Source organism: Microtus oregoni, unplaced genomic scaffold (genome assembly GCF_018167655.1).
Source record: "Microtus oregoni isolate MIOR12 unplaced genomic scaffold, Mior012 000022F_ref0000154, whole genome shotgun sequence".
Classification (NCBI taxonomy): domain Eukaryota; kingdom Metazoa; phylum Chordata; class Mammalia; order Rodentia; family Cricetidae; genus Microtus; species Microtus oregoni.
This window is the reverse complement of record NW_024543081.1, coordinates 8510171-8536016: the sequence shown is the minus strand read 5'-3', so window position 1 is coordinate 8536016 and position 25846 is coordinate 8510171. Positions and strand designations below refer to the sequence as shown.

Below are 25846 nucleotides of genomic sequence, written 5' to 3'. Positions count from 1 at the left end.
AACACATTATCTTGAAAATCCAAAGGGTGGGAGTGGGGAAAAGAAATTGAAAGCAGAAAAAAACTTACTTTGCCAATGTTAGTATTGTCCAGGGCTGCATCTACTTCATCTAATACAAAGAATGGAGCAGGCCGAAAACTAGAAAAAAATGACACACATATGAGTAACTTCCTATTTGCTTTATGAAGACTTAGAGGCAGCTACTTGGAGTACACAAAACCTTTGTGAGACTCTGGGAGACTTTTGGTGCCATCATGCCCAGCTCCCACACATTTCAGGGAGTTCTCTTCTCACATGTCTGTATACTGGATTGCACATGAGTATTAAACCATCATCTCCCTCCCTTCCACCTCTTCTCTCCTGTGGGCAGTTAGTGGCAGCAGTTATTATAGTTATTTAGGCCAAAACCATGGAGTCATAACTGACACCTTCACATTCCATGCCTGTTTGTAACAATCTCTCTCTCTCTGTCTCTCGGTTTTTCAAAACAGAGTTTCTCTGTAGCTTTGAAGTCTGTTGTGACCAGGCTGGCTTCAAACTCAGAGATCCACCTGCCTCTGCCTCCTGAGTGCTGGGATTAAAGGCATGCACCACCACTGCCCAGCTCAACCTCTATCTCTCATACTGTCCCAAGCCACCACTACCTTTCACCTTGCTTGGTACAACAGCATCCTAACCCTGTGCCTATCACTCTACACATGCTAAGGCCACTTTGGACTCAGGGTTTTTGCACTTGCTATTCTTTATTATATCTATAGCATTCTTGCCTTAACTACACCCAAACAGCTTGTTTCCTTAATTCTTACCTATTCTAATTGTTTTATTGCTGTAAAGTGCTTCAGGGCCTCTCATATCTCCATCTCTTTATTTTTTTTTCCTATGGGATTTGTCATTTTCAAATATTCTCTATAGTAGGGAAATAGTTTACAAATATACTTTATCTCCTCCAATGAAAAAAAATTTTTTTTAAACAAATGTGTTTTCAACACCCCACAATGGTGTTGTAAATGAGCCTAAGATCTCATACTTGGGAGTACATGTACTCTATTGCTCCAGCAAAAATGAAATTTTTGTTTTGTTTTCCTTCTCTCTAACCCTGGCTGTCCTGGAACTCACTTCGCAGACCTGGCTGGCCTCAAATTCAGAGATCCACCTGCCTCTGCCTCCTGAGTGCTGAGATTAAAGGCGCACGCCATCAATGCTGGGAGTAATGAACTATTTACAGGAAAGACACTTTGTTTTGTTCACAGGAATCTCCAGAGTCTGCAACAGTACCTGAAAGTGTGAATATTTAGTAGAGTGAAGGGAAAGGGTGCTACCTAACGAGAATCGCATTCTGCTGTGATCCTGCATCTGGAGTCCCTCCCCAGCCCACATGGTTTTTCTCTGTACCTCTCCTGGGGAGCCTGTCCCATTCTTTTCTTGAGACCAGAAGTCAGATTCCTATGTTCTTTCTTAGTAATGGGAAGAGAGCGGCACTTACACTGATGCTGCCTACTGTGAATGCTGAAGGCTATAGTTTGTCTTAATTTTACCCAACTTTTATTTCTTGATTTATATTTCAAAGGAAACGGTATAACCATCATCAATGGAAATGAGAATGTTAAGCCCCCCTACTCTCTTTTTTAAGGGAAGAAATATTTTGCTTTTATTACACAGCAGAGCTCTGAGTAAAGTAATTTGTAAATTAGGTCATTGCTTATTGTTCATTTTTTGCAATCTTGAGATCATATTTAGATTATCCAAATACTTTCCTTTAAAAAATAAAACCAGAAAACTACTATCAACAACATTTTTCAAAGACTATACTTGAAGATTTTCTAACTTGCCATAGACCTAAATCAAACTTCAATTTATGACTGAAAAAATGGCTTTGGTAAATATTATTAAAGAAAATAATTATAGATTATTTTTTGTAGAAAGATGCCGTTGGTAACTTGTTGTGGTCTTACCTGTGTACAGCAAACAGAAGAGCCAAAGCAGCCACACACTTTTCTCCCCCTGACAAATTGTCCATAGGCATAAACCGTTTGCCTGGAGCCACACAGTTATAGCTAATTCCATCTAAATAAGGTTCTTCAGCATTCTCCGGGCTAAGAAATGCCTGAAACACATTTACTTAGCCATATTAGAAAAGTAAACCAATACATTTCAAATTGAGAGGCAACATATTTAAGTGAAAATATTCTTTCTCTTGGTTAGGTTTTCCTCAATTTAATGATAATACCTGTAAATACATTAAATTCTGCAATTAACCACAAACATCAAGGTTATCTGGGATGAGGGAAAGAGAATGTTCAAAATATCCAAGGCCCAGGCCTTTCCACCATAATTCCATTCAAACCTTAGCAGCAGAAGCCGCAGACTTACAAAAACAGTCTTCGTCAACTTACTTGTTACTCCATCTACCTGGTATTTACGATGGGCCACATATTGTAGGTATTTGTATGATTCCTGTTTTCAATGAGCTAATATGCTTATTTTACTAAAAATAAGTTATGTTTAGTTGAAATTCTAACATTCAGAATTAGTATCATCTCAGTCATAATGTACATATGATACATTTATGTATCAGCAGAGCTGGTACATAAATCCTGGCCTACATCTTTCCCCACACTCGATTCTACAAGTATTTGCTGTGGCTATTGATAATACAACTGGAGTGGATAATACAGTGGGCCAGAGATTTGATCCCACATTTTAGTCTTCTTTTGATGTGCTGATCATTACAACTATTTCTTCTACCCTGATCCCACCCACCTTTACCACAGAGACAAGTAGTTCCATAAAGTCAATTTAGTAACAGAGAATAGAATTTCAGTGTTTTTGTTTTTGTTTTTTTTTTTTTTTTAAAAAAAAACCTTAGAAATCAAATGATCCAACTCTACTCATGTTTCAATGGAAAAATAGACCCAAAGTGGCTCTAATTAGTCAGTGATGTCAGGATAGTGGTGGAATCCAGAACACATGTCTTGAGATGAGAAGTCTTCTAAATTGACTTTGTACCTATATCATTCAAGGACTATGCAGTGGTCATTTATTTCTCACCAGAAAACAACAGACACCATCAGTTACTCTAAGCTTCTGTGGTATTGAGGGTTGAAAAACACACCTGGGCACTGCTGTTCCTGCAGAGCTTCTTGTAGATTTGATCAATTGAGACTGAGATGTGCTCAAAGCACTGGCTGAAAGCATCATATCTCCGTCTTTTCACGTGTTCAAACTCTTGCCTACATACTCTGGCTTCCTTTCTGCTGGCTTCAAAAGCTAAGGGAAAAAAAATCAACATTCTTTATTTTTGAGACCATTGGGTGCTTCTCTTAAAATTTATTATGTAGAATATTTCAGAACTGTTTTTTGAGTTTGGCTGTCTTGAATATATCTACCTTCAAAATAACTGATACTGAGTTATAAGAAGACATCTTTTAAACTCAATGACACTTTTCCTGGTGGAACTAATGTCTAAATAATATTAGTAAATCCTGACAGTGTATTTAATATACTTTCTTGTATGAAAAATCTTAATTATAGCCGAGCGGTGGTGGCGCATGCCTTTAATCCTAGCACTCAGGAGGCAGAGGCAGGTGGATCTCTGTGAGTTCGAGACCATCCTGGTCTACAAGAGCTAGTTCCAGGACAGCTAAGACTGTTACACAGGGAAACCCTGTCTCGAAGAAAACCAAAACAAACAAAAAAACCAACCAAAAAAAAAAAAAGAAAGAAAAATCTTAATTATATGTTTTAAAATAGTAAGCCTACTTTTTTTTGTGAAGACAGAGTCTCATGTAGCCAGGCTAGTCTCAAACTCACTATGTGGTTGAGGGTGACCTTGAACTTCTGATGCGCCTGCCTCTATCTCCAAAGTTCTTGTATTATAGGTGGGTTCATGCTTCTAAACCAGTTTATGAGGATTCGGAAATGGAACCCATGTTTCATGTACATTAGATATTTGTCCAACAGAACTATATTCCCAATCCCCAATAACCTATTTTTAAAGTAAAGCAGAATGTTCTTCATGAAGGAAGACATTTTGTATTTCAGAATTAAACACATATTAATATAAGGCAACATAGAAAAATATATAATAAAATAAAGGTACAATTCAAGGAAGCTGCTGGCACATACAGAAATACAACATCCAAGCATATATTGCTAACAACTATAAACTCAATTTTACCATCTGCAGATTCTTGAAACTTGTCTCTGACAGCTTTTAAGTTCTCCTGTGCTCGTAAGTTTGGAGCTGCGGTCTTCAGTAGAGTATTTTCTTGGGATGCTACTTGCTCTAGAAGGAGTGTAAGGTGGTCCTTCACTTCCTTATCTGATTGTAGAGCCTATCATTAGCAAAGAACAACATTGACAGACATGCCTTTAACATTCAAAGGTAAGGCCTAAGTACAAGGCTTACCTTACCATTCTTTGTGTGTGGGAACATATCTCTGGAGGTGAGAGGACAATTTTTGGGACCGATTCTATTCTTCCATTATGTATGACCCAGGAATTGGACTCAAGTTCTTAGGTTGGTGGTAAGTGCCTTTATATGGGGAGACACTTTGCTGGCCTAATACTCCTGCTATTGCCCATCTGTCCATCATCTATTTTGGTTTCTTGAAATAGGGTCTTGCTATATATCCCTGGCTGATCGGGTATTCACCATGTAGCCTGGATAGGCATCAAACTTGTAGTAATCCTCCTGCTTCAGACTCCCAAATGCTGAGATTACAGGTGTGTAATCTACTTGCACCCTCTGCATCTCCTTGCTCCTACAGAAGCCATTCTGGGTTTGGTACTGCAGTCACACAGGCAGTGTCTGCAGCTGTGCCTTTCTTGCTCTAACACTGTATCATGCTGCTCTGGGAACATTCTTTACCTCCCTAGATTATGCCCAAAAATGTGAAAATTCATTTATCATTTGTTTTTTTGTTCATTAAAAATAATATTGGCCACCTATTATGGGTTAAATACTGAACTGTTAATCATGAAAATTATTCAGTCTTTGCCTTAAAATTGCCCACAGAGGTGTTGGAGAGATGGCTCAGTGGTTAAGAGCACTGTTTGCTCTTAGGACCTGAGTTTGATTTTTAACATCCACATGGCAGCTCACAACCATATCTGTAAACTCCAGTTCCAGGGAATCTGACACCTTCTGACCTCTGAGGGCACCAAGCATATGTATCAACAAAACACCCATATGCAAAAAACACTAAAAAAACCAACAACCACAGAGAAGTCAAAAATACAAACTGACATTTACACCGGGATGAAAAAGCCTCCTCACAGTATGAACATAGGTGCAACATGGCAGAGAGAAGAAATCCAAATGACCTAGAATGTGCAATGCTTAACTCCAAAGCCAATGAATAAGGAAGGGAAGGGGAAAGTGTAGCTATGTTCTTCCAGGAAAACTTTCTTGACTCCTAAAGTGGGTTAATTAATATATAATAAAGATAATATTTAACCTACTGAGAAAAGATTATTTGAAAACTGAATAAGTTGATTATCTGGGTGACTTGAAAAAATAACAATAAGGTAAATTTTAATTGAATGAGTATGATAGTTTCCTGCTGAAATACTATGCTTCCCAGCTTCTCTTGCAGACTATGGAGGTCATTTTCACCCTTATAAGAGACCCTTCATCCCATCTCCTTCTGTGGGCAATCTGGTCACCCATACACATGGGTGACAAAAGTGCCCCACAACTGTGAATAAACATGGCCCTGCCTAAGGTCAGAGCAAGCCTCTCTGTCTCTCTACAGCTGCCTTTAAATAATCTAACACACCGGTGCCAAAAGACCTAGGAAGGAATCTGGAGTTGGAAGTTGTCCCCAACCTCCCCTGACTGGCAGCTCCAGGCTTTATTTACTCTAGGACCTGAGGGCCTTTCTTTTCACTCTCCATCTCAGCCCTTTCTTTCACCTTGCTGTCTCACCGACAATTTGAACTTGGTGGATGGCCAAGATGGGACCAAAACACATATGCAACGTAACAAAATGCCAGGACAAGGTAATGGGTTACACTTAACTTAAAGGCCCCTAGTTAGGTCTGGGTGTTCACTTGAGCTTTCTTCTGCCTTAAGACCCACTGGGTCAAAGGCACCAGAGACTTTACATTGCCTGTGATGATCAGCCAAAAGCTCTGAGAAATTTCCACTAACCCTGTAGTTTCTTAATCCTGAAACTATAACATTTAGAGACACCCCCTTACTTTCTAGATGTATTTAGTTACTCCAAGACTTAGAAGATGCTCTATACACCTGTATTTGACCCATTTTTTTTTGTCCGTGTCCCTCATCTGCTTCAATTTTTTCTGTAGAATTTAAACTAGTGATTTTCTTTAGCCTTTTCATGCAAATCTGGCCTCAAAATACATTGGAGAAATAAATGACCACTGCTGGCTCATTTGGAGCTTTTGATTTTTAGTATCTAAAATGATTTAAATAATGGAATGGAAGCATGGTCTGAGGCTCCCTCCCCCATAAAACTCATAGTTAACTTTAATCTTTCTCAAGGTTCTGGCTTACAACCACACTCAGAATGTCTCCCACTGTTTCTTCTGCTTTTGGCCTAGCCTGTATCTCCCAAGCCTAGATAATCTTGTTTGTATCTTTTTTTTTTTTCAAGACAAGGTTTCTCTTTAGCTTTGGTGCTTGTCCTAGAACTAGCTCTTGTAGACCATGCTGGCTTGTTTGTATCTTCAAAGCTAAGAAGTAAGCATTTTTGATTGTCTGCCCCATCTGCAGATACATACAAACTGGTTATGGATATGTAGATCACTGGGTTCAGTCTTAAAGAGAACTGAATGTCCTTTTGGGTATGGATAACATTGAAAATTTTTTTCCTGGTCTACTCTACCAAAAAAGTGAGCTCTGGAGTTGGAATTTGTCCTGTCTGCTCTAGTCCCGGGCATGTTTAAAGTTTCTTCCAAAGTCTGTCCTAGGTAGGCTGGCCACCTGACTCTGTGACAGGAGGAGAGCAAACGAAAAGACACTTTGTTCTTGAGAACTAAGAAGAAAACTAGTTTCCTTAGAGGTTACAAATGACAAGGTGTTTTATTTTTAGCTTTTAAAGACAGGATTTCACTGTGTAGCTCTGGCTGTTCTGGAGCTCACTCTGTAGACCAGGCTGGCCTTGAACTCACAGAAAATCTGCCTAGAGCTAGGATTAAAGGTGTGCACTACCACTGCCCGGCAGAAGGAAAGATGTTTTAACTCCTTGAATTCACCCCACTTTTCCTTTGTTTTGTTTACTATCCTTTAAAGCTTTTGTTGAAAATTTAATTTTATGTATTTGAGGGCTTATAAATTCATTGAGTGTGATTTTAAAAGGATTTTAAAAGGATAATCTTAATTTGGTAGAATATACCATGCATGTAACTTGGAATCAACTCTTGTTCAGGAAAACGGTGTGTGCCTGACAGCTCACCTGGGAGTACAATGTGGCTTGCTAGAGTCAACAAATGATACTATTAAGTGATATCCCTTGATCCATAAGCCCTCAGGTTCATTAGGAAAGAGGGAGATTGTTTCTAACCTGGGCTCACCTGCACTGCTTTGAAAATATAATCTATTCTCTGCCCAGATAGAGTTCCAGGGCCAGAGCCTGCACTCTTACCTTGAAACCTTCAAGGAGTACACAGGCATTGGCAGTGATGCTTATGGATATTTTCTTAGAAATTCTAAAATCCAAAAGCTTATTAAATTTGGTTATCTTGCTTTAAAAATTATGCCTCTAAACAATCTATTTTTAAATAGAATGATGTTAAGATATGTTCTCTCTGCTGTTGATATGTGGTGATCTACAGATCATCAACAAAAGGAGTCAAGAGTTGGCCTTCTTTGTTAGTTCAGTACATGTTACATGTAAATTGTTACAGATTTGTCAAGACTGACTGCTTTCATCTTTCATCTATTGGTTCACTGTATGGAATAAAAATGTTATAACATTTTTACAAGGTTCTGTTAATAGGGTTAATTTTAGAAAACTATAAAATGAATCATTTACTCTTAACTAGGTAGTCCCTGTCTCTGGGAATACACTTTTTATTAAAAAATTAAAAATAATTTCTTTTGGGGAATACAATTTAGAATAAAAATGTCTCTTTAAAAAACCTAGCAATATAAAAATGTTTACAGTTTAATCCTGAAATATAGATATAACAATTTGATGTTAACAAAAATACTGTCATGTTTTCAAATACTAGATTTAGTCATTTAAGGTAACAGTTCCAACTTTATCAAATGGTTTCTAACTAGAACTTTTGTATTACTTTAGATACTGTTTTTGTTCATTAAATAATAGTTGGTACTGGAAAATTTGGTACATTTACACAATGGAGTACTACACAACAGAAAAAAATGACATCTTGAAATTTGCAGGCAAATGTATGGATCTAGAAAGCATCATATTGAGTGTGGTAACCCAGATCCAGAAAGACAAATATAATATGTACTCACTCATAAGTGGCTTTTAGACATAAAGCAAAGAAAAACCAGCCTAAAATTCATAACACTAGAGAACCTAGATAACAAAGAGGTGCTGTGGGACATTGATTTATATCCTGTCAATTATATTTTAAATAAACGCTGATTGGCCAGTAGCCAGGCAGGAAGTATAGGTGGGCAACCAGACAGGCAGTAGAGGCGGGTCAAGTAGAACAGGAGAATTCTGGGAAGACCCGACCAAAGAAGCAGCAAGATGTGACTGCCCCACTGAATAAGGTACTGAGCCACATGGCTAGCACAGATAAGAATAATGGGTTAATAATAGGCTATATAAGTTATAAGAGTTAATAAGAAGCCTGAGCTAATGGGCCAATCAGTTTATAACTAATGTAGACCTCTGTGTGATTTCTTTGGGACTTAACGATTGCGGGGACCGAGCAGAACAGAAACCTCTGACAACAAAGAGGACCCTAAGAGAGAAATACATGGATCTAATCTACATGGGAAGTAGAAAAAGACAAGATTTCCTGAGTAAATTGGGAACATGGGAACCATGGGAGAGGGTAGGAGGGGAGAGGATGGGGGGGGGAATGGAGAAAAATATATAGCTCAATAAAAACAATTAAAAAATATAAACAAGGTTCATCACATGTAAAAGCAAGGAATATCACTTAACACACTTTATGTTCAAATTCATTCCCTGGATGCTGACTTTAACTGACTTCACAGCCTCCGGGTCCTCGATCCTTATGCAGGAGTATAATGTAAACAAACAGCTAATTACAATCACCTCATTCTTCTACAGAATTCCAGTACATGGTTCAGTCAATTGTACAATTTCATTTAATCTTATGTTATATTGACGTAAAATTTCCATCATTAACCTACCTTTCTTCCTCCCTCCCTCCCTCCCTCCCTCCCTCCTTCCTTCCTTCCTAGTCAGGGTCTCTTTGTGTAGCTTTGGTGCCTGTCCTGGAACTTACTGTGTAGACCAGGCTGGCCTCAACTCCCAGAGATCTGCCTGCTTCTGTCTCCTGAGTGCTGGGATTAAAGGTGTGTGCCACCACTACCTGGCTAACTCTGTTTCTTGATATTCCCCACAAAATTGTAGTTATTACCCCCTAACTTATGTGCTGGATCTTTGGCAATAGTTAAGTTTTACTATGACCCCTTGGATGGCTGTTGCTCCCCTTGTCACCCTTCTGTGAGCCTTGAAGCAGTTACTGAGAGATCCACATTCCAAAACCCTTAAAAGCAGTTTGTGTGACCTCAAAAAGGGGCCTACTGGGCAATGAGCCATCCAAATTATTCCTCTTCTTGTCATTCTAGACATTTTTTTGGAGACTCAGAAGTAAAACAGTTGGACTTAATGAAGCCTTCTTTGCATCAATTAACCTCTCTGTTTCATCAGCTCAGAGCTCTGACTACTGAGTACTCCAAAATTAAAAAGTACTAGATCTGACTACTGGTAAGGATGGGATTTGTGCTCTCCTCAAACAATCCTGCTTCCATGCCAATAAATCCTAACTGGTTTAAAGTGGGGCCCAAAGCCACAGAAACCGAACAAAATTACTCTAGCTCCTCCCCCTTGATCACGTTTTCCTCCTTATTATCTTCATACCTATGTTTTTACCCTGTCTTTTATATGTTTTACTGAACTTCATTCTATACCCAAACAAAATGTTTCAGGTAAACTTGCGCAGTAACGTTCACTCCATTTGTTCCTGATCCATCTGCCAAAAGACCTTTTGGATGCCGTGGGAAAACTCTAGTTAAATGGACCTTCATCTCTTTCACCTCAGGCCAGATACAATCCTTTTACATTAGTCCTCTACTTTCCCCTGTCCCCTTTCTTTGATGCTCTGTAGCTTCCTACTACTTCTGCTAGCTTTGCTGATGCAACAGTCCCACCAATGTAACCGATCAGTCACTGTTATCTCGAATCAACATTTTCTCTCACTGGACTACTCTGTTCCTTCCTACCCCTTAACCTTCCCCCCAAATTTTCTTTTTCTTTTTTTTCTTTTCTTTTCCTTTTTTTTTTTTTTTTTTTTTTTTTGGTTTTTCGAGACAGGGTTTTTCTGTAGCTTTGGAGCCTGTCCTGGAATTAGCTCTTGTAGATTGTAGACCAGGCTGGCCTCGAACTCATAGAGATCTGCCTGCCTCTGCCTCCCAAGTGCTGGGATTAAAGGCATGCGCCACAACCACCCGGCTCTCAAAAAAATCTTTCAATTCTACTTTGTAATCACATCCTTACAGTCCTGTAATTATTTTTCAAGCCTCTTCAGAAATAAAAGATGGCAAATGCCTGATCCATCAAAGTCAATCAAATTAAGACACCCCCCCCACACCACATGACAAGAGGAACCCTTCTTCAATGGATCCAGTACTAATCCCTCTAACAAAGACCCTTTTCAGCAGAAAGCAGCTATAACATTCCTGCTGTGGATTTTTAAATATCCATTTTTAAATAGTTAAGAATGATAACTTCCTGCTGAAAGACTACACTTCCCAGTTCCCCTTAGGGGTTAAGGAAGTCATTTCCATCCCTATTAGGGCTGCATCCCATCTTCTGTAGGCATTTGGCCATCTACACACATGGGTGACAAGAGTGCCCCTTCACCATGAATAAACATGGTCCTTTCTAAGGTCAAACCAAACCTCTTTCTGCCTTCTGTCTCTATTCAGCTGTCTTTAAATATTCTAACAAAGTGGGCAAATGAAAACTAAAGAAAATATCTGCTGGGGATATAGTAGAGTGTTTTCCTAGTATGCACAAAGGCCTGGGTTCCATCCCTAGCATTCCCTACATTGGGTATAAGGAGGCATGCCTCTAAACTCAGTACTTGGGAAGTAGAAGCAAAAGTATCAGAAGTTCAAGGTCATCCTTAGTGAATTTGAGGCCAGCTTGGGTCACACAAGACCCTATCTCAAAAAACCCAAGAAAATAAAACTAAATAATCCAGAAAATCATCAACAAAAGGCAATTTACTGGATAATGAGGTAGAAAAGGACTTTTCTAAACTAATGTAAAATGAGAAAGCAGTAAATAAAAACTGTAGAGAAGACAAAAGCCACAATATAATCAAATAATCCAACAAGTCTCCCAAATACATTAACACATGTTTAAAGATGTGGGCTTTGTTACTCAGCATCGTTCTTGCATTTCAACATTGCCCATGCTTTGAAAAGGTGAGCCATTCTTTTTTTTAAAATTTATTATGTATAGTGTTCTGCCTGCATGTTTGCCTGCAGGCCAGAAGAGGACACCAGATCTCATTATAGATGGTTGTGAGCCACCATATGATTGCAGGGAATTGAACTTAGGACCTTTGGAAAAGCAACCAGTGCCATCTCTTCAGCCCCAAGGTGAGACATTTTTACTGTGGGATCGTGTTGAGGAATAGAAATGACTGACTCAGAGGAAGGCTATGTTCACTTTAGCTACTGGCTCAGGAATGAACATGTGACCTTGTTTAGGTCACAGTATAACCAGGGGATAATGGCTTAGGCTTTCTAGGAACAATTTTAGTTCTGGAACAGTACTACCCCAAAAGAAAGGTTCATTTCTCCAAAGATGCTGGCAGTGTAGGTAGGCAGCCTAGATGGCAGTAGTCACTGTGCCCAATGAGTTCAGGTCAGCCAGCCTAGAGCATGACTGTCTCATAAAAAAGAAAAAGGTTATCTATTTTCTGCTATTTATGAGAGGTACTCAGCATTTATCCTGCTCCAGGCTCAGAACTAACACTCTTAGCATTTACCCAGGGATGAGATGAAAGGAGCTACTACTTTTATTCAGTTTGCCCCTTTCAACTGTAATGAGGCAATGCTAATAAACTGACTTCTGAGGGATGAGAACTGATTGCTGATGTATCAAATGCGGTTAGAAGCTTATAACTTTTATCATGTCCTCTCTGGTAATGAAGAGAAATTATGGATTTAGTTTGATCACCAAAGTCACCAGCTGAATCAGTCATGCTCAGAGGAGGTGCATTCAGGTTGGTGGACACATGGACAGGCTGGCAGGGCAGCACACCTACAGGAGGCAGAATGCATGGGAGCTCTGTACCTCCTCCATTCCTGTCCTACGCATCTCTCTCACTTGGCTCTTCCCATGTTCTATTTTTCATAACAAATTGGTAAATGTATAATAAATTACCCTGAATTCTGTGTGTGATTCTAGCAAATTACTGCACTTGATGGTTAAGGCATCCTTAGGTGACTGGCATCTGAAGTGCTGGCAATATGTGGCCTGAATTTGTGGAATCTGATGCCACCCGAGACAGGCAATGCCAGACTGGAACTGAACTCTAACATTTCCAGCTGGTGTTCAGAGATCTAATACTGCTACTTCTCTGGTGTTGAAAACACTGTTAATATAGATATTTGGTGGTATATGCACATATTTGTGTGTGTGCCCATATATGTGTAGAGGCCAGAGGCTGACTTGGCTATCTTCTTCAGTTTCTCTCCATTTTATTTTATGTAATTAATTAATTAATTAAAAATGTTTTGCAAGCATTTTTGCCAGCATGTGTGTCTGTACACCACTTTTATGCAGTTCCATGGAGGACAGAAGAGGACATTGGATCCTTTGGAACTGAAGTTACAAATGCTTGTTAGCTGCCATGTGGGTAAAGGCAACAAAACCTGGGTCCTCTGGAAGAGCAGTCAGTACTCTTATCACAGAGTAATCAATCCTCCCTTAAAGGACTGTAGTCTACTTGGATGGATGCTTCTTTTTTCATAGATATCAGCTGTTATTGGGTACTTTCTGTTAAGTGAAAAAGACACTTGTAACCTCTACTCCAGTCACTTGAGTCACTCAGATCAAAAATTAACCCCATAGAGCAACCAAACGGGGTCATCTCTACAGCCCTCCACCTTATGTTTTGAGACAAGATCTGTCACTGAACTGGAGCTCACTACTGACTGGCTAGACTAGCTGGCCAGTGAGCTTCAGGGACCTACCTGTCTGACTCCCCAGTTCTGGGATTACAGACTTAAAACTGTGGCTTTTTTCTATGGGGGCTAGGTAGCCAAACTCAGGTTATTATGTTTGCTTGGCAAACACTTTACTGACCGAACCACCTCTGCAGCTCCTATTTCAGTTTTTGGAGACTGGGTTTCATGACACATGAGCTGACAGCCTTTTTCCCCTCTCCTGCCTCTATCTCCCAAGTGCTGGGATTGCAGACATTTGCAATCATCAAGGTAGCTTTCTTTTTTCCCTCTGATGTCTCTTCCCCCACAAAACAACAAACCCTACCAACCATCCACCCCAATATCTTAAAACTAACCATATTAAAATGATCCTATAATATTTTAATAGCCAATATTACTGTTAATCACAAACAAATCTTTAAATTACCTTCAAATCTTCCCTTAAAGGACTGTAGTCTACTTGGATGGATGCTTCTTTTTCATAGATATCAGCTGTTGCTTGGGTACTTTCTGTTTCAGTTAACTGAAAAAAAAAGGGGGGGACCCATGCCTGAATAGTAACCTCTACTCCAGCCACTTGAATCACTCAGATCAAAAGTTAACCCCATATAGCAACCAAACAGACACAAAGGCCTGGTCTCAGCCATTCCTGACATAATCATGCACCAGTGTCCTGTCAGCATACAACATTATTGACAAACTATCGGGAGCCACTCGGAGGGCTGACATACTTCCCTCTATCAGTGCAGCCCACCCTACATGATGCTCAATTCTTACCTCAGCTGCCTTCTAGATGCATTCCCTTCCTATCTAAGTCTCTGAGAACCACCATCACTAGGTTTTCTCCTGTTTTTTTTCCTGTTAAAGATGTATCAATGTCTAACTTAAAAAAAATTAAAAAAGAGGAGTAAATTACTATTTATTCAACTATTGTTTGGCTGTTGGTGATGAAAACCAAAATTTACAAAATGAAAGAAGAAAGCTTTATTCATCCCTTAGTAGACTTCTTAGCAGTGTAAACTCAATGAAACTACTTTTTGAATTAAGTTTACATTTTGCATATTATATTTGTTAAAATAGCTGAAATGCAAGTTAAAGCTCAGTACTAAATGTAACGCAGAAGCAATACATCTCATGAGTGTGATGCCATTGCATATGTGAGAAGACATGGCATTGTTTGACTTATTTTGCTTATTGTCATGATTTCAAGTTCTATTTTTCTTCAAATAATATATCATTCTTTACAGCTGAACAAACTTTCATGTATGTATATACATTTTCTTTACCCATTCATCTGTTGACTGGAATCTAGACTGGTTCCATTTTGACTATTGTGAGCAGTATTGTGATAAATACAGATATGCAAGTGCATCTATGGTATGCTGTTTTCTCAGGGCACATAGAGAGTAGCAGCATATCTGTATCAGATGGTGGGGTTATTTTGTTGTTTTACTTTTTTTGAGAAACCTATATACAGATTTCCACAGTGAATACACTAGTTTACATTTCCACCAGCATTGTATAAAGTGATCCCCTTTCCTCACATCTTCACCAGCCTTTGTTGCCATTTGTTGTTTTGTTTTGGATGGTAGCCAATATGATCTAGTGTTAATTCCTGCTGTTAGTTATTGAGTTGTTCAAATCCTTTGCATTAAGTCTTTGCCTCTATCCATATTTCCAAGTGTTCTGTTTCCACTAGCAGTTTCAAAATTTCAGGTCTCACATTTAAGTCTTTTTCTATTTTGAATTTATTTTCATATAGTAATAGGGAAGGAAAATTCCATTCTTCTACATGTGACATAATTTTTCTAGTGCTTTTTGCTGAAATGTCTTTTTACCGATGTTTGACTTTAACCTTTTTTTCTGAAAACCAGGCTGCTAAAGTGTATGTGTATGCTTCCCTCTGGATATTCTATTCTGTTTCATTGGTCTGTGGATTTTTTTTAATAATAGCAGCATACTGTTTTATTATGGCAGTGTCATATAATCCGAGATCAGGTATTATGGTACTCCAGCACTGCCTTTTCTGCTTAGGATTACTTTTGTTATTAAGTTTTTTTGTGCTTCCATGTAAACTTAAGGTTGGAGACACCTAAGACAGAGAGGGCCTGAGGAAATTGGGAGCAGAAGCCAGTAGCAATTCCAGTCCTGGGAGCCAACCCAGTCCTGGAACACTGGCAGACTAGGATGGAGCCAACGAACTGACTCAGAGTCTGCAATCCCCACCAGAACCAGAGTGGGACTGAACCAGTTACCCAAGACACAGAGAGAACAAGCTCCACCAGAAGCAGAAGCCAGGAGCAAAACCAGTCCTGGTTTTAAATCTTTGAAGAAAGAAATTGAAGACACCAGAAAGTGGAAAGATATCCCATGCTCTTGGGTAGGTAGAATTAACATAGTAAAAATGGCAATCTCACCAAAAGCAATCTACAGATTCAACGCAATACCCATCAAAATCCCAGCAAAATTCTTCAAAGACCTCAAAAGAACGCTACTCAACTTCATATGGAAAAGCAAAAAACCCAGGATAGCCAAAACAATCTTGTACAATAAAAGAATTTCTGGAGGCATCACAATCCCTGACTTCAAACTCTACTACAGAGCTACAGTACTGAAAACAACCTGGTATTGGCATAAGAACAGACAAGAGGACCAATGGAACCAATTAGAAGACCCGGATATCAATCCACACACCTTCGAACACCTGATCTTTGATAAAGAAGCAAAAAATATCAAATGGAAAAAAAAGCATATTTAACAAGTGGTGCTGGCATAACTGGATATCAACATGTAGAAGAATGAAAATAGATCCATATCTATCACCATGCACAAAAAACTCAAGTCCAAATGGATCAAAGACCTCAACATAAAGCCAGCCACACTGAACCTTATAGAAGAGAAAGTGGGAATGCATTGGCACAGGGAACCACTTCCTAAATAGAACCGCAGCAGTACAGACACTGAGAGAAACTATTAATAAATGGGACCTCCTGAAACTGAAAAGCTTCTGTAAAGCAAAGGACACAGTCAACAAGACAAAACGACAGCCTACAGAATGGGAAAAGATCTTTACTAACCCCACATCAGACAGAGGTCTGATCTCCAAAATACACAAAGAACTCAAGAAATTGGACACCAAAAGTTCACATAATCCATAGACCTAAACAGAGAACTCTCAACAGAGGAATCTAAAATGGCTGAAAGACACTTAAGGAAATGTTCAACATCCTTAGTCATCAGAGAAATGCAAATCAAATCAACTCTGAAATTTCATCTTACACCTGTAAGAATGGCCAAGATCAAAAACACCGATGACAACTTATGCTGGAGAGGTTGTGGGGAAAAGGGAACACCCCTGCATTGCTACAACCCCTTTGGATGTCAGTGTGGCGATTTCTCAGAAAATTAGGAAACAACCTTCCTCAAGACCCAATAATACCACTTTTGGGTATATATCCAAAAGATGCTCAATTGTGCCACAAGGACATGTGCTCAACTATGTTCATAGCAGCTTTGTTTGTCATAGCCAGAACCCGGAAACAACCTAAATGCCCCTCGACCGAAGAATGGATAAGGAAAATGTGGTACACTTACACAATGGAATACTACTACATAGCAGAAAAAAATGACTTGAATTTTGCAGGAAAATGGATGGAGCTAGAAAACATTATTTTGAGTGAGTTAACCCAGACACAGAAAGACAATTATCACGTACTCACTCATAGGTGGTTTTTAAACATAAAGCAAAGAAAGCTAGCTTACAAACCACAATCCCAGAAAGCTTAGACAACAATGAGGACACTAAGAGAGACTTACATAGATCTAATCTACATGGGAAGTAGAAAGTAGAAAAAGACAAGATCTCCTGAGTAATTTGGGAGCATGGGGACCTTGTGGGACGGGAGAGGAAGGGAAGGGAGCAGAAAAAAAAATGTAGAGCTCAATAAATATCAATAAAAAATGTATGAAAGACCAATTTTTAGATTGTTTACTTTTCCTAGTTCTGTGAGAAATTATCATTTAAATTTTGATAGAAATTGTACTGAATTTGTACACTACTTTCAAATATGATGGCCATATCCAAAATATTAACTGATGATCCATGAGCATCAAAGGTTTTTATGTTAACTCTCTTTTTCAAAATCTTCAGAATTTTAAAGCTTTCATTGTAAAAGTTTTCTACCTTTTTGGTTTGGTTTATTCCTAGGTGTCTTATTTTTTGAAGCTATTGTGAACGTTCTCCCTTATTTCTCAGTAAGTTTATTATTGATATGTACAAAATTTTTACTGAATAGATTTTTCTATGCCTTTAGTTTTTAATCTCAGTTCCTTCTTCTAACACATTCTGTTTTTATTGGTGTTATTTATTCATTTAATAATAACTTGACTGCCCAAAGGTAGGAGAAGCATTTCGCCAAAACATTATATCATATAGTTTTTTCTATTGGAAATAAACTGTAATGAACTTATAAATAAAAACATCACACCACTAGATTAAGCCTCTCAAACACTTGCCTAGTCCCAACTAAACAGTATATATTTTAGTTTTGTTTTTTTTTTTGTTTCGTTTATTTAGTGTGTTGGGGGTGATAGTCGAGACAGGATTTCTCTGTGTATCCCTAACAGTTTTGGTACTTGCTCCATAGACCAGGGTGACTTTGAACTTAGAGATCCACCTGCCTCTGCTTCCCAAGAGCTGGGATTAAAGATGTGCACTGCCAGGCCCAGCTAGAGTTTTACATTTTCACGACTGATTACACTTTTATATATTTATCCACCCACACACAAATGTACAAAAACCAAAACAAAAAAATAAAACCCACCAATTAGCTTTATATCCTCTTTCCCATGTGTCCTTCTGCCTGCATTCTACCCTTTCTTATCACATAATGCTACTCTGGGGGAACACCGTTCAAGAATGGAGTCATGTGAAATTCTGAGTGCTTGTGAAAAAACTCTCAGAAAATCAGTCTTGTGACCTCAGTTTCTTCAAAATTTCTTCAAATTGAACAGAGAATTGTTCGTGGAATATGTTTTTGTACTCCTCCCAGGTGTAGAGGAAAGGCGTGAATTTACTTCAACTGTTGTTATTCATATGCCTTTACGGACAATTATGTTTTGACCACATGCAGCTTGTTGTTGTGACTGTACACTTTATTGAAGTGACTCTTCTTAACCCTGAGTATAAATCATACTGATGCTCTGAATTGCACAAATCTTTAGTCTGACTCATTTTCAGCTTCAATATCCCAGGTTTACACCTCCAACTGGAGAGGTAAACACTTTCTTAGTTTATTTATTTATTTTTTTCATTTTCTCTTTCTTGAGATAGGCTTTCACTGGTCCAGAAGTCACTATGTAGACCAAGGTGACCACAAACTCAGTGATCCCCTGCCTCTTTTGTCTCCTGAGTACTGGGATTAAAGCCATCTGCTACACCACATCCAGGTCTTGGGTCTCCTTTCTGAATGTTAAACTGTAGTCCTGCGCTTATACCAGTTATATACATATGTATGTATATATATATAAATTATAGGCCAGAAAGGATTTATATGTGAAGGAAAAGTGACATTTTCTTCCTGACTTTGGATCACCATCTTTCAAAACCTGGTAAGTGTTAAACACTGTGCTGAGTGAAAGGCCGAGAACATCAGATATTGCACTGAATCTCCAGAATTCTCAGTTTTATCAACAGTCAGTCTCATAGAAGATAGGCAGCTTCAAGAACTGAACCCAGATTCCAGTTATCCTCAGGTGGTGGGCTCAGCTTCTTGCCATCAAAAGCAGGTCTATCAAACACTTTATCTTTTCTTTTAAAACTTACTAGATTTTGTGGTGGTTTGAATGGGAATACCTGCCAAAGGGTCACAGAATTGAATACTTGAGTCATTAAGGACTGGCACAATTTGAAAGGATTAGTAGGTGTGGCCTTGTTGGAGGAAGGAAATGTGTCACTGGGGGTGGGTTTTGAGGTTTCAAAAAGCCCATTCCAAGTCCAGAGTCTCTCACTCCCTTCTGCCTGTGGATCAGGATGTAGAACTCTCAGCTACTTTACCACCATGTCTGCCTGCAAGCTCCTAGTTTGATGCAGGGATGCAATGATGACAATGGACTAAACCTCTAAAACTGTAAACAAGTTTCAATAAAATACTTGCCTTCATAATGGTGGCGGCAACGCACCTTTAATCCCAGCACTTGAGAACTTGAGAGGCAGAAGCTGGCAGATCTCTGTGAGTTCAAGGCCAGCCTAGTTTACAAAGCAAGTTCCAGGATAGCCAGAGCTGTTACAAAGAGAAATCCAAACTCCAAAAGGAAAAAAAAAAAAAAGGCTGTTATGGTCACGATGTCTCTTCACAGCAATAGAACACTGACTAAGATTTATTCAATGTCTTGACTGTGTGCATGTATGTATACCATGTGCATGCTTGGTACCTGTGGCTATTAGAAGAAGGGAATGGATCTCCAAAAACTGGAGTTTAGAAAAGAGGGCATGCATCACCTGACGTGGGTGCTGGGAATTGAACTTGGTTCTCTACAAGAGCAGCAATTGCTCTTAACTGCTGAGATTTCTCTCTAGCCCCGCACTGTACTTTTCATTGCCTGAGCTAAGCCTCCTTTCATCTAAACTTTCTGGTGTGTTAGCATCTAGTCTTCCATTCCACAATGCCTACTTGAATGTCTCCCATTGTGGGGCTGTGGAGGTTGAACCAGAGACCTTTACTTTTTTTGACTGTTCTTTTTTTTTTTTTTAATGGTTTTTCGAGACAGGGTTTCTCTGTGGCTTTGGAGCCTGTCCTGGAACTAGCTCTTGTAGACCAGGCTGGCCTCAATCTCACAGAGATCCACCTGCCTCTGTCTCCTGAGTGCTGGAATTAAAGGCGTGCGCCACCACTGCCTAGCAATTATTCTTATTTTCAGGCTCCCAAACAAAGTAGCTCAGTCTTAAATAGGTTTCTTGTCAAGATGACACTGAGCCCATGGGAAGTGACAAAACAGATTTACTTTCTTTTCTTAATTGAGTTTGATAGAGAAGTCACTATCTCACCACACTTCTCAATAAGATTCTAAGCTTTCAAGATCTTTCGTGGGCTTGTCCTAGGGCACGATTGCCAGTTTCTTTTTACCTGGGCTGTTTCTACTCTGTGTCTTCCATCAAGTAGACATGGCTAGTACTACACAGTTTGGTCCTGTGTGTTGTGATACTTCTGGTTTTTTTTTTTCCATTTTCCGTCTGATGGTCTTCCAGTATTTCTCTTGGAAAGAATCTGTTATCTGTTTCTTCTTTCTTAGTACATTTTCTACCTTTTGTAATTTTCCCAGAGTACATGGAAAATCTTTCTGCCTTTTTTTTTATGTTTGGGGGTTTCTTTAAAGCTATCTTTAAGCTCAGAGATCTTTAGTTTTGTTTAATCTATTAGTAAGCCCATATAAAATATTCAATTCTGTTAGTGTTTCTTTTGATTGTGCTTGAAATTCCCATCTCTGTTTAAATTATCTTGCTTACACACTGATTATCCAGTAGAGTTCTTAGCTTATTAATCACATTAGTCTTAAACTTCTCTACTGATAATACCAACAGCCCTACCCATTTCTTAGTTTAAGTCTGATGCTAGTTCTGATACCTTCCCTGATAACCAGACATGTGCTGAGCAAAAGTAGCTACTACAAACACTCAGTCCAGTGACTAGGTGACAATCCTTTGGAAGCTTCTGTGACTGAACTATGAATTTCACAAGCTTCTCAGTACGTTTTTTTTTTCTCCCTTAGGTGGGACAGGATAGTGAGTGTTATATGAATTCTAATTGGGTCTTAATAATAAGAACTCAGAGCCAGATATCGGGCGGGGGAAGGTAAATGCTAAAAGATCAGAGAAATAAAGGAGCCTTCAGAAGGTTACAACATAAGAAAAGTACAAGATTGCTAGTTAGTGGGCTCATGCTTTTAAAAGCAGCACTCAGGAGGTAGAGGCAGGCAGATCACTGTGAGTTTGAGGCCAGTCTGGTCTACAGAACGAGTTCCAGGACAGTCAGGACTATTACACAGAGACACCCTGTCTCGAAATACAAAAACAATAAATAAATAAATAAATAAATAAATAAATGCAAGATCCTGAGATTGGCTTTCCCTAGAGTTCTCTCTCTCTCTCTCTCTCTCTCTCTCTCTCTCTCTCTCTCTCTCACACACACACACACACACACACACACATTATTGCCCAGGATGATCTTGAAAACTTGACCCACATCTCAGTCTTCGAATCCCTCAAGTGCTAGGTCTATACAGTCTTGCACCATTACAACCAATTTAGAAACCTTTTCTTTTTAGATAAAGATTCAATATTAATTCATCTTAATATTTTAATATCTGCCTTGAAATACTCTATCACAAACATTTTCCCTTTCCTACAAGGAGCTAAAGAAGCTAAGATAGCATGAGCAGTTGAAGACATAATATATTGCATTTTTGGCTAGATACCTCCACTTCAATGATGTCCTCCAATGATCCCAGCACAAGACTTAACTCAATGTCTTGAACTTTGCAATCCAGCAGCAAATTATGTTTCTCTAGTTGCTTTTGTTCCAAAGAACCCTGAATGATTATAACTTCTTTCTGCAATTTTCCCACTTCTCTGTAAATACAGGATATGAAAAAGTGACTTTACTCATTATGTAATTATACCAAAGAATAACATTACATTATAAACTTACATGAAAACATTACTTTCCTATAAGAGCTCTAAATGTCAGTCCCTGATTTATGCATTATCAGTTCTGAAAAAGACTATCAATGTATGCATTCGATCTAAGAGAACTTTTCCATAGACATTTCTTTAATCAGAGCTAGCAAAGACCCTGCTTTCCTTCCGTTAATGATTTCTTTGAAACAAGGTTTTGCTATTTAACTCCAGTTGTCCTCAAACTTTGTATTCTTCTGCTTCTAATTCTCAAATGCTGGGATTACAGGTGAGTGTCACCATATCCAGCCCCAAATACTTTATTTTTAAATCTGTGCAATTTCAACCTGCATTTCCTCTTTAGTTAGACTGTATATTTTAAAATCTTAGCCTAAGAGAATGTTCTCTTAGCAGACAGACACCACCAGATCAGTTACTGCATCCTTGACAAACTGTTTCCATCATTCACAGAACGTCTTAACTTAAAGTGGGGCATGAAGGTTAACACTAAGTTAACAAGGACCTTTAAACAGAAACAGAAAAAGGACAAAAAGAGAAAAAGAAAAACGAAGGAAGAAATCAGCATACAAGAGGAGGTGGAGAAAGACAGGTGGTTTTCAAAAATGTAAAGAGAAACAAACGATTCTGTTTAAATTAAATTCAAAAGGCTGAATCTCAGAGCATTGAAGGTCTCTAGATAGTAAGGAAAATTACGACAGGCCAAGGGTTGAGCAAAGAAAAGAGCTCATGGTCCTGTTAATCACAGGAAAGCAGATATCACTTTGACACAAATCAGCTGATTCAAGGCACTGACTGACAGTCCTCATCATGATGACAATACACTTGTCAGATACCAGATACTGTTTTAAGTGCAGACATAGACAAGAGGGAATCCCTGGAACGGGAAAATACCAGTATCAAAAGAGACTCAGGGTAAAGGACTACATGTGGGTTCATGTTTTCAGCTGCCAAAAAGAATTCACTGTAAACTGTCCTGGTTTTTCCCTGTTTAGAACATTTGGAAGCTGTTATGTGGGACCAAGAGCAACAAAGGGTGAACATTCAAACAAGTTTAGATAAGAAATATCAAATTGGGGATATTCACCTTCCTAGATATGGACGGAGGGGGGAGGACCTAGGACTTACCACAGGGCAGGGAACCCTGACTGCTCTTTGGACTGGAGAGGGAGGGGGAAAGGAGTGGGGGGAGGGGGAGAAGAGTGGGAGGAGGGGGAGAAGGGTGGGAGGAGGGGGAGGGAAATGGGAGGCTGGGAGGAGGTGGAAACTTGTTTTTTTTTCTCATTTTCTCAATAAAAAAAAAGAAAAATCAAAACAAATAAACAAACAAGAAATTCAGAAAAAAAAAGAAATATCAAATTGGAAGTATAAGTTTAAAATATTAGCCAGGTTTTTCAAACTGAAGTATTAATTACCTATCAACAGCCAAAAACTTCTTGCGTTCCTCTTCAATTTGAATATGAATTTTCTCAATGTTAGAACTCTGAGAGGCAAGTACTTCCTTAACTTGTTCTTGCTTTATCATGAGTTCATCCATGCTTTTCAGATATTCTTCTTCAGTCTGAAAAGAGAGAATTCGTGTGTCTGTATAAAACATTTTATATTAATACAAAAAAAGGTTCTGCTATTATCTGTAAGAATGCTTACTGATCCTAAGAGAAATCCCCTTACCCTGTGGCTGCTCAACTGTCACAGATTGTGACCCTCTTTGATCTTACAGGTTTTGGAAGCTAGTAATAATTTCCTGCCTCTGTCTTTCATTTTGAATCCACTCTTCAATCTGCTGCCACCCGACTTGTGTTCAATCTGTCCAGTGGAAGTGCTCATGAGACTATAAAACACTAGCCTATCTTAACAGTTTTCATCACGTCTTCCTTCCCACAGTGCTGGACTTCTTCACTGCCTTCTCTTCTGTCTTTCCACTGTTTCTCAAATGTACCATGTTCTCCACCTCCCTTAATTTCAGCCCTTGTCTGAGATATATAGAACATATCTATAATCTAGCTCTCAGGAGGCTAGGACAGAATTCTGAGCTTGAGACCAGCATGGCTATATAGTGAAACTGCTTCTGAAAATGAACAAACCAGAACTCAACCAGTAATTCTGAAGTTTGTAGTTCCAGTCTTGAATTCTCCTTCCATTTACATGCTTGAGTCATCTCTGGCACCCTCTTTCTCTTCCCACTTAACATCCAATAACTCATCAGTTCTGTTCATTTTACTTTAATATTTCTGAAATATGTTGCCCCCATCCCAACCATGCACCATTAGGCGCTCAAAAACTTGCTACTCAGTGAAAGAAGCCATAACTTCAACAAAATGGTACTTCAGCCATCTATAGTAAATTACCTTCTTTAGGTTATCAATGTCTTCTCTGCCTTTCTGGATAGTCATTTTTAATGTGTCGATCTTATTCAGTTTCTTCTTAAGCTGATTTCGACTATATTCAAGCTGAATACTAAGACGAGTTTTTTGTTTTTCAAACTCTAATCTAGTATAACAAAATCAAGCATTATAAGTGGTCATAAAAGTATGTTGATTCTTTTAATTTTTTCCAGATTAAAAAATTATGTATATATGTAGGTTTATGTGTACCACATTTGTACAGATATCCACTGACGCTAAAGGGCATCGGATCTTTGAAACTGGAGTTACAGGTGATTGTGAGCTGCCTGATGTGAGTTCTGTGAACCAAATGTAGATCCTCTCCAAGAGCAGTAAGTGCTCTTAAACACTGAGACATTTCTCTATCCCTTATTAATTTTTTTTCGTATAATTTCAAAAATAAAAATAAAATGCTATTATGAACCACATGCAACTTACCCAATCTAATAATCATCAATTCATGTTGACTTGTTTCACCTACAACACCATTCATAGCTACTGGATTATCTGAAGCAAATACCAGATTCTAGGTAACTTTATCAGTAATGTTCTATTAAAGTGACTGTTAATTCACAACCATAAACTACTATACCCTAAAAATGTAAAAATATGCTTAACATAATTACTGTCATTGCCAAATTTTTTGATACTATATTAAAATCCTAGTTGTTTGCATCAGGATGTGTTTATTGGCAGTTCTCTCTCTCTCTTTCTTCCTTCCTTCCTTCCTTTTCTTTTCTTTTCTTCTTTTTGAGACAGGGTTTCTCTGTAACTTTGGAGCCTGTCCTGGAACTAGCTCTTGTAGACCAGGCTGGTCTCGAACTCACAGAGATCCACCTGTCTCTGCCTCCCGAGTGCTGGGATTAAAGGCATGTGCCACAACCGCCTGGCCCCAGTTTCTCTCTTTTTCACGTGTCCCTTTCTTTCTTTCTTTCTTTCTTTTTCTTCTTCTTCTCCCCCCCTTTCTTTCTTTCTTTCTTTCATTGAGACAGGGTTTCTCTGTGTATCCCTGGCTGTCCTGGAACTCACTCTGTAGACCAGGCTGACCTCTAACTCATACAGATCCACCTGCCTCTGCCTCCCAATAAATAAATGCCGCAAATAAAGGTGTGCATCACCACTGCCCAGAGATAGCTGACAGTTTCTTAAACCTTTTATAATATATACATTATCTACCCACTTTTTCTTTAAGCTATAATCTATACATTTATTCTCAGTCTTTGTGAATAGCTATTCATACATAAACTTCAAACTTGGGAAAGGATAGTTAGTACATGGTGACTAAATTGGGCACTTTTTATGTATGCAAGATTGTTGACCATTTGAAAATCAATGTAATTTATTAATGAAACTTAACATATCTTTTAAATGCTAATTGTATAAGGATCT

The 25846-nt window shown here is 38.6% G+C and overlaps 1 protein-coding gene across 1 annotated transcript in view; it reads right to left on the bottom strand.

Moving 5' to 3' along the window:
* Window positions 1-25846, bottom strand: part of Smc1b (structural maintenance of chromosomes 1B) — a 74990-nt gene that overhangs the window by 2575 nt on the left and 46569 nt on the right. Inside the window, exons 16-23 of the mRNA XM_041672599.1 lie at window positions 24422-24563; window positions 23489-23634; window positions 21857-22010; window positions 13812-13907; window positions 4178-4334; window positions 3113-3267; window positions 1953-2104; window positions 69-138 (exon numbers count right to left, since the gene is read on the bottom strand). Of these exons, the coding sequence (XP_041528533.1) occupies window positions 69-138; window positions 1953-2104; window positions 3113-3267; window positions 4178-4334; window positions 13812-13907; window positions 21857-22010; window positions 23489-23634; window positions 24422-24563 (1072 nt within the window). The remainder of the gene's footprint in view (window positions 1-68; window positions 139-1952; window positions 2105-3112; window positions 3268-4177; window positions 4335-13811; window positions 13908-21856; window positions 22011-23488; window positions 23635-24421; window positions 24564-25846) is intronic.